The sequence below is a fragment of a genome, unplaced genomic scaffold (assembly GCF_019419815.1).
Source record: "Pyrus x bretschneideri cultivar Hongxiangsu unplaced genomic scaffold, Pyrus_bretschneideri_v1 Contig13, whole genome shotgun sequence".
Lineage (NCBI taxonomy): Eukaryota > Viridiplantae > Streptophyta > Magnoliopsida > Rosales > Rosaceae > Pyrus > Pyrus x bretschneideri.
The window spans coordinates 108,367-117,350 of record NW_025999424.1 but is presented as its reverse complement, the minus strand read 5'-3'; the positions used below and the strand labels follow the sequence as shown (position 1 = coordinate 117,350).

The following is an 8,984-nucleotide window of genomic DNA, read 5'->3' as shown; positions in this document are numbered from 1 at the left end:
AGTTAATTTGTCCTTAGTTTTCCTTTTTACAAGTCTTTACACATATATAAAAGGCATGCAAAACAAATTAATTATAAAGAAAAATGCATGCTTTAGCGAAGTCATGGTCGCCAAGGAAAATAAGAATGAAATGATCATCATGAATTCAAGTTCCATGCCAGCTTGCTGTAGCAATCAATATATAAAGTAGAAGATTAATTAAGCTGAATTAATAGACATAATTGTTCATGTATATTAATTACTGTTTGGCAGCATATATGTACAATCACAATTCTCCATGCATGTAGTCATATAATTATAATAAAAACATGTAATGATAGAACAACATCAAATTCAAATGATTTAATTAGGCCTAATTTGATGTAATTATTGATTATTTGTCCTTCATACTCACATTAGAAATAAGAAAGAAACTAATCAAGTCCAACACATAGATTCCACCCAACCGTTGGATTGCCACTTTTCTTGGGTGACAATAAGTTTGAACAATTCCAAACCAAGCCTCTTGGATTGGCCAATAGATTGAAGTCTAACCTGATCTATCCAACCGACTCCCACTCCTACTAGCTAGTTGCTAATGAAGTTGGTAAACGGATGGATATATTTACCAAAAACTGAATTTTAATTAATATAAGTTAATATAATCATCAGTTATAACTTATAGCTTAATAAAATTGTATAACAAAAAATAATAAAATAACTTAATGGGAGTTGGGGACGTTATGGAAATGAATTTTGGCACGGTTTTGGCCACAGGCCTTCTGTCCCCAAAATATATGTCTCCTTTATGTCTCTTATTTAATATTACGACACCTGTCCAAAACTTAACACATACTGTTAAATCTTTTATTTTTTGGTTTGGACGTTTCCTCTCTTATGAAAACACCCACTGGTACCAGAACCGTTCCGACGGACTCATCCTCCATATCTTCCGGCCGCCTTGTTCTTCATATCATCAACAAAACAGTGTTGTGTTTATATACCAATGTGACCCCACCTACTCCTGACTCCTCCCCACCTCACCGCCGCCAGCGGGGGCCCACAATTCAAAATGACGATCTCGATTCAGATGGCTTGGCCACCAGTTGCGAGCACATGTCACCAGGAACATCCACTCTGCTAATCTCAACGAATTTGTCAAAACAAGTCATTGGATCTTTCAATATTTCAATTTCAAACTCGTTTTATCTCTCCATCAATCAATTTTTCGGTTATCGTTAATCTCTCTCAAGCAACACAAATTTTCGCTAATTGGATGGGAATAAAAAAATTTGTTATCAGAATTGACATAAATTAAGATGCAATAAGTCAAGCAACTCAGGATGGGTTGGGTCAACTGGAAAGATTGGAAAACATTCTGTTTGAATCCGAAATTGTAGAATTTGAGTTTCCAATATATATCAATTTCTGAAGGAGACGGCAATAATGAAAACTTGAAAAAGTGGTTTTGCTCTAACCCGTGGTTGCAAAGGAAGAAATAACAGTGTTAATTCTCTGTTAAGTGTTGGACAGGTGTCTCAAAATTACCGAAGAGACACCAAGGAGACATTTATTTTGGAGACAGCAGACCCGTGGCCCACGGTTTTATTGGTCAAGGATCTGGAGATCCTGTGATCATGACCGTTTATTATATATCATGCAGTCATAAATCATTTTAAATTTTAAATTAAATATAAATGCTACCTAACAAAAATTGACCACATGATGTACGATGAACGGTCATGATCACAGGATCTCCGAATCCCCATGATCCGGCAGGATCCTTTTCCGGTTTTTTTATAAATGGATACCGTTGCCCTGGTCCCGCGGAAATCTCTGGCCCTCACCTCATTCTCCCTCTCTCTCTCTCTCTCTCTCTCTCTCTCTCTCTCTCTCTGTTATGCTCTTTCTTTGAAATTCGCTCGACCTTATTATTCCATCAATACTTCTTCTGTATTGTTCCCTTTCTAATCCTACTCATCTATCTCCTAGAAAAGAAAAGAATGCTGCTAATTTTTTCTTTCTTCTATTTGGTTGCTGTAGTAGAATTTAGATTGTTCTCTTGTCTGACAGAATACAAGAAGTCAGTTGGCAACTTGCCCGGCCAGCCGCCTCTTGGTAGAGATCACCTCATCACCAGTGGGAGAAATCAAAAGAGTTAACAGGATTTTAGGACGTCAGTGTTGTGCCAGCTGCATTATTCCAGGCTAGCTAGCCTGTCCTGAATTAAGCTTTCTTCTCAATGCACGCAGCAGCTGGCCTTTTATATATATAATCGATCGAGTTCAAGTGCTCATCAATTAAGAAAGATGTTCTTGATCGATAGAGCGGATCAGTTTAATCAGTTTGTGATTATGTTATGAATCAAAGCTAGTAAAGTTTCTGTTTCCTCAAAATCCATAAAAAAATTGCGTGAGTGCATAATCAAAATATTAATTCGTCTTCTCCTCCTCTCCTCACTTATGTCTTTCATTGTGATTTTTGCTGCTGCTTTTTTTATTTTTTTATTTTTTTTTTAACCTAATAAGATTCAAATCACCTTATCATTTTTAATTAATTAATTAATTTTCACTTTCGGTTTGAAGTATTGTTTGTGTAGAAGAATATATGATCATGTCATCTTCTGTACTGACACGAATAGGACGACAGCGACAACGATATGACAATAATTTCACGTCATATATATTTGGATTATTCTTTAATTTTTACTGTTGCCTTGCCTTTCGTTGCTTTTTTTAATCAGTCATGTTTTCCATTTAATTAAATTGTCTTTTATCTCGATCGGTTGCCTTCAAATTGAAAAACCTTTGGTAGGAATAAGCTCTTGTTTCGTAATGAAGTAAAAATAATTTGATTACTGAGAAATAATAATATAATTATATAGTAAAGCACCAAAAGAAAATACAAACAAAAGTATATTTTTCTCATGTCCCGACCACCGGCAATAGCATGCATATACAAAGGTATCTTTTTCCCATGTCCGGATCGACCACCGGCAATAGCATGCGTATACCTTGATAATTGACTTTCTTCTTTGATGGAACCAACTTGTCTTGATCTCTCACCTGTCCGTTCCATTTCTTCAAAATATAGACAAATTTTTTTATGTATTTAGAATATGAGCCGGTATATTACGTGTCATAAAACAAATAAATAAACACTTGGAATTTTTTTTATCCACTTGTATTATAACACGTGGTGTACCAACCGACCTATGTTCTAAGAACATTATCTCTCCAAAATATACGACTAATAGTGTGCCTTAGCATGCATATGTATATAATTTTTTTTAAACCTCGACGGTACGAGAGAATTTTATTGATAACGAAATAAAAGTTACACCTAGTCTGGAGGGGGCATAAACCTTACATTTCTAGAAATGCAAACAATAAAGATAAGGAAGAGAGAGGGGGCGGGGGAGACATGAAATCTAACCCCTCTAACACCAAACTTAAAAGTCTAAACTTGCAAAACAGATTAAGCAACATCACAAGGATAAGAAGGAAAAAGAAAAAGAAAAAAGTTTGTCAAACCTGTATGCCAATATGCAAATTAATTTGAGAAATGGTAGCCGGAAAAGTCTTAGCATGCATATATATTATGGCTTCAATTTCTTTATGTTTAAGGATTTGAGTGATATTTTTTGTCCCATTTTAAGACTTTCTAAATCACAAAATCGTAATGATAATTATATAGGGTAATGCTAGGGAGACTAAATTTGTTGACAAAACTTAGGAAACTAAATGACATGGAAGTTGATGATTAGTTTATTATTTAACCATTCATAAATGTGCTCATTCATATTGGTGACGTCATCATTTAGTTTGCAAAATTTATTTATAAATTTAGTTTTTCTAGCATTACCTAATTACATATATACACAATACGGGTAATGCTAGGGAGACTAAAATTTTAAACCAAATTTGTAAACTAAATGATGTGTCACCAATAAGAAATAAACACGTTAATCAATTCTTAAATAATAATTCAATCATCAACAACTACATCATTTGGTTTGCAAATTTAGTTTAAAAAATTAGTCTCCCTAGCATTATCTACACAATATACATACATCACCTATTACACAAGCTTGACCTTATTTCTTAATTCCCTAGTAAATTAAGAATTACACAGCGAGCAACTAGACTCAGATGCCACCACAACTGCTACCACCGCCACTACTGTCGCCCCTACCTCCATCGTTACCTCTGCGCCCTGACCACCGCACACCACTATACACTATATTGGCACCATAGTTGCCGGTTATGGTCCTTCACCATCCAAATCCCGTATCAGTACTGCCGAATCGATTCGGTGGCAATTCGGTGGTAAATTCGGCTCATTCTCTCAGATTTCTCTCTCGAATCGGTGGTGGTGGCTCCGAAAGTGGAAAAGGTGAAAATGGTGGGAATGGAAAAGGGATTTATGAGAACTGGGCTAGGGAATGTGTAGATGTGGGCCCAATTTGAAAATTTTGTTTTATTTAATATTTTTTATTTTCAAATCTTTACTAATTAATCAAATTCACTTTGTTAATCAAAAGAAGATAAAAAATAAATTGACTTTTATCACACACAAAAAAATGATGGGCAATAATATAATTTCACAGGTTTAAATTTTAGGGAGTTTTAACTAAAAGGCCGCGGTACTCTTCACTTTAATGAAAAATCATATTTTTACACTAAAAAGTCAAACCTAATACTATTCACTTTACCCTTTATTTTGTCTTTATCGTTAAAGCTTAAAGTTTTCAAATCATTTCATTAGTTTTCCTTAAATTTTACTATTTTTTTTATTGAAACCTACCTATAGGTAATGTTAAAATATCTCCAATATAAAAAAAAAAAAAAAAAACTCCCACACCCCCACGTTCTCTCTCTCTCCTTTTAATTTTTAAAAAAAATGTGTTCATAAACATAAAATGTGTTGGTAAATGCTAGTATTTATAATGATAACATGTTTTATTAGTTTTTTGTGCTCACATCCATGAAAATATTTTATATTAAAATACAACTTTCGTTTTATCAACATGAAAATATTTTATATTATTATAAGAACATTTTTATTATTTTTTATTAAACCAATTCAGTAAATTAATTCTTTTTGACGTGTTTTCATCTTTTGATGATAATAACTATACAATATAATTGTAAAATGTATAATTACAATATTTTTATGTTTCTACCGAATTCCGTATTCGAATCGAACTGCGAACTCGAATCGTACCCGTATTCTTATATGTATGAATCGTTCAAATATTATTTATATTATGTTATTAAACATTATATGTTTTTTCCTTTATTATTACAGGATGCTATGGTGGAACAGCGCACTACTGTTCTCCAAGAAGCAACATCACAACTTCCCCCGGAGACCTTGATCGAGGACGCCACGATACCCGAGGATGCAGGTTTTCAGATCCTGACTAATGTCATGGATCAAAACTTCGGTCGTCGTCCTGGCAAAGTTGTTCGGGGTATGGGAAAAGCGCGAGTTCGTGAGACGGGTGCCTCTTCTTCCAAATCAAACACAGGAGAGGTCAGTGCATTGAAGGAGGAAGTGACAACCCTAAAGGGTTAACTTGCGGTCCAGAGTGAGCAAATGAGGGCCCGGGACAAGCAGATGAGGGCCCAGGGCGAGCAGATTAAGGCCCAGGGCGAGCAGGTGAAGGCCTATGCCGGACACATGAGAGACCTTGTACGAGCCATACAGATGTCCGGCCTCCAAATCTCACTACCAGTACCTGATCTTCCTACACCTTCGACTTCTGAGCCACTTTGCCCTACCGATACCTAGTAGCTTGATGTATCAAACCTAAAAGACTACTTGTAGTTTTTTCTTATTTTTTTGTTTGGACATTTTGTATGTATATTTTCATATATTTATAACTAAATACTTTTCGTTGGTTAATTAATTATCGTTTAGAGTTTAATTAAGATATTTATTAAAAATTAAAAAAATATTTTTTTTGACCAAAACAAAAAAAAGAGGTTTGCGCGACGTAGGTAGAATCTTTGTCGCGCCAACCTCTTTGCGCGACACAAAACTCTACGTCACCCAAAGTGGCTTTGCGCGACGCACGACCATACGTCGCGCAAAGCCACTTCGCGCAACGTAAAAGCGTGCGTCGCTCAAAGAGGTTGGCGCGACGTATGTAGAATCTTCGTCGCACAAAGTGTTTGCGCGACGTAGGGGATGCGTCGCGCAAAGACACTTTGAGCGACGTATTATTACGTCGCGCGAAGCCACTCTGCGTGACGCATCCCCCTACGTCGCGCTAAGCCACTTCGCGCAACGTAAAAGCGTGCGTCGCGCAAAGAGGTTGGCGCGACGTATGTAGAATCTTCGTCGCACAAAGTGTTTGCGCGACGTAGGGGATGCGTTGCGCAAAGACACTTTGAGCGACGTATTACTACGTCGCGCGAAGCCACTCTGCGCGACGCATCCCCCTACGTCGCGCTAAGCCACTTTGCGCGACGCATCCTTCTACGTCGCGCAAAGCCACTTTGCGCCACGTAGGGGGAATCTTCGTGGCGCAAACCCCTTCTGTCACTGCCTTGCCGCGACGGTTAGTGCGCGACGAAGGTGCGTTGAGCTAAGTTTTGCGCGACGGTTTTTGACTTTGCGCGACGAAGGACCTGCGTCGCGCAAAGTGTTTTTTGTACTAGTGACTGATAAGGTCTCAGTCAATGAACGTTGTAAACTAGGGCTTGAATACTAATTTTTCATACAATGTATTACTCATAGAGCTAGGTTGTAAACTAGGGATTGAATACTAATTTTTCATACAATGTATTACTCATAGAGCTAGGTTGTACTTGTACGTGTTGCAACAGACGCATTCCTTACCGGATAACAGAAAACTACGAAGATGATGTTGAGAGTGGTGATATTGAGTACAGGATACAAGTTCTTATGGTTTCTTCACCAGACCGCCATGACAGAGTCTTCCCAAAAGTATACATACATCATCTTAATATATACTTTATTAATTAATTAATTTTTCCAAATTAATATCAATATTAATTCATGATTTGCTGAATGTTTTTCGTTTAATTAATGAACATCAAATGTGTGTGTGTTTGTGTCTTAAATAGGGTGGATGGGAGGATGATGAAACTGTTTTAGAAGCTGCTTGTCGGGAAGCCTTTGAGGAAGCAGGGGTCAAAGGAAATCTAAGAGTATGTACTTAGATCCATTAATTGATTATTAGGAAGTTATTTAATTAAGCTTGAGCTTTGCCAATGTTCGTGTGATAATCACCAACAATATGTAGTTTGTTTGTTTAATTATTTGTTCTCTCTATCAGGAAACTCCGTTGGGAGTATGGGAGTTCAGAAGCAAAAGTCGAGAGGAGATATGCAACCTCAGCCTGGAAGGTGGATGCAGAGGATATATGTTTGCATTAGAGGTCACCCAAGAGCTTGATACCTGGCCAGAGCACCAAAACCGTGACAGGAAATGGGTAATTAATTAGTACTAATCAAAGTAGATATTAATTAAAGGGTATTTCTTCTAAGCTAGTACTCATGAACCATTGGGAGTGGGAGAGATTAATTAGCTAATTAATTAATTAATGAGTATGGATACAGCTAAGCATAAAGGAGGCATTTAGAGTGTGCCGGTATGAATGGATGCGCAAAGCGTTGGAGCAGTTTCTGAGAGTCATGGGAGGAGGACTAGTACTTTCAGTTTGTGATGATAATGATAATATTGATGATGAGGATGGAAAAGTGAAAGTTGTGGAGATGATGATGGGATCAGAAGATGAGATGAAATTAGGAGGAGAGCTGCCACCTCCGGATTCTACCCTGCAGCCGCCCTTGTCAGATGTGGAACATGTGATGGCTGAATGTAAAATAGTGTCGTCAAACTGCTACATAAAGCCAGCTTCTTCTTCTTCAAGTGCTAGTGCTAGTCAACTGGTGATATCAGTTGATTATCATGGCACTTGGCTCTCAAGGACAAGGTGGGGTTGCCATTGATGGCATGCCGCATGCATATGACTATCGATCGAACATATATATATATGTGTGTGCGCGCGCTGCTGCCAATTAAATTGGCAAATTGGCATATGTGATGTTCAATTTCTCGGCCTAATAGTGACCCTGACTAAATGTCAAAGCAAAAGCCAAATTGTTTGATAAAACTTTCTCCATCGATCAAATATCATATAAATTGTCATGACAGTGCAACTTTTAAATGCTTCTTTCTTATTAATAAATAAATAAATAGATATGCATGTGCAAATTCATGCAAAGATAAAATATCAGTAGAAAGTTTTAACTTTTAATTTATCTCCACTCCAAATTCCAAGATTCACTCATACTGTAGCGGTCTGATTTTTTTTTTTTTTAAATTTAGAACGAATGAGGCAAATAAGCCATGAGGAGAGGAAACATGACTGGAGGAAGGATTTTTGTGTAAATTTAATTGGGTCATCGATCTTCAGCCCATTAGTCTAGAGAAAAGGGAAAATAGTCCACAACGATAAACAATCAGCTGCATCATCATCCCCCCTCATTTGCTAATTCGGCACAACCCCTAACGTCCATAACAATAAGCAATCAGCTACTTATCATGCCCCCTCATTCATTTGGCCCAATCCCCAACTTACCATGATCCAGTATACCCATAATCTTAATAAAGTTGGTTAAAAATATTCAAAATTTCTTGTTGATGAGTGGGATTTTTTTTTTTTTTTGAACAAAAGATATCAGTATGCCAATGATCTTAATAAAGTTGGTTGAAAATATTCAAAATTTATTGTTGATAAGTGAGACTTTTTTTTTTAACAAACGATATCATCTACACTAAAGAAAAGAGAGTGAAGTTAACCTCACAATGAGTTAGCAATAATGTGATTGAAATTTGCATTTAGCAATAATTGAACTTAAAATCTTTTATTTATAAATGATGAAGAATACTACTAAATCGTACTAAGTGGCGAGTGAGATTTATTTTGTTAAGAAGGAAATAGACACACGCATTGGACGCGCATGGAA

General features: G+C 36.6%; 1 protein-coding gene across 1 annotated transcript; it reads left to right on the top strand.

The window, feature by feature from the left end:
- Positions 1-1,832: 1,832 nt before the first annotated feature.
- Positions 1,833-7,964, top strand: LOC103966621 (nudix hydrolase 13, mitochondrial-like). The gene is made up of 5 exons (XM_018652224.2): positions 1,833-2,659; positions 6,818-6,936; positions 7,077-7,160; positions 7,289-7,444; positions 7,572-7,964. Exons 1-5 carry the CDS (start codon positions 2,587-2,589, stop codon positions 7,962-7,964), a joined length of 825 nt encoding a protein of 274 aa, XP_018507740.2. The 5' UTR covers positions 1,833-2,586.
- The last annotated feature ends 1,020 nt before the right edge of the window (positions 7,965-8,984 follow it).

Coding starts and splice junctions, on each gene's coding strand:
- LOC103966621 (XM_018652224.2), top strand. CDS start 2,587: ATGATCATGTCATCTTCTGTACTGACACGAATAGGACGACAGCGACAA. Junction 7,161..7,288: donor GGGTCAAAGGAAATCTAAGA/GTATGTACTTAG, acceptor TCTCTCTATCAG/GAAACTCCGTTGGGAGTATG. Junction 7,445..7,571: donor AAAACCGTGACAGGAAATGG/GTAATTAATTAG, acceptor GTATGGATACAG/CTAAGCATAAAGGAGGCATT.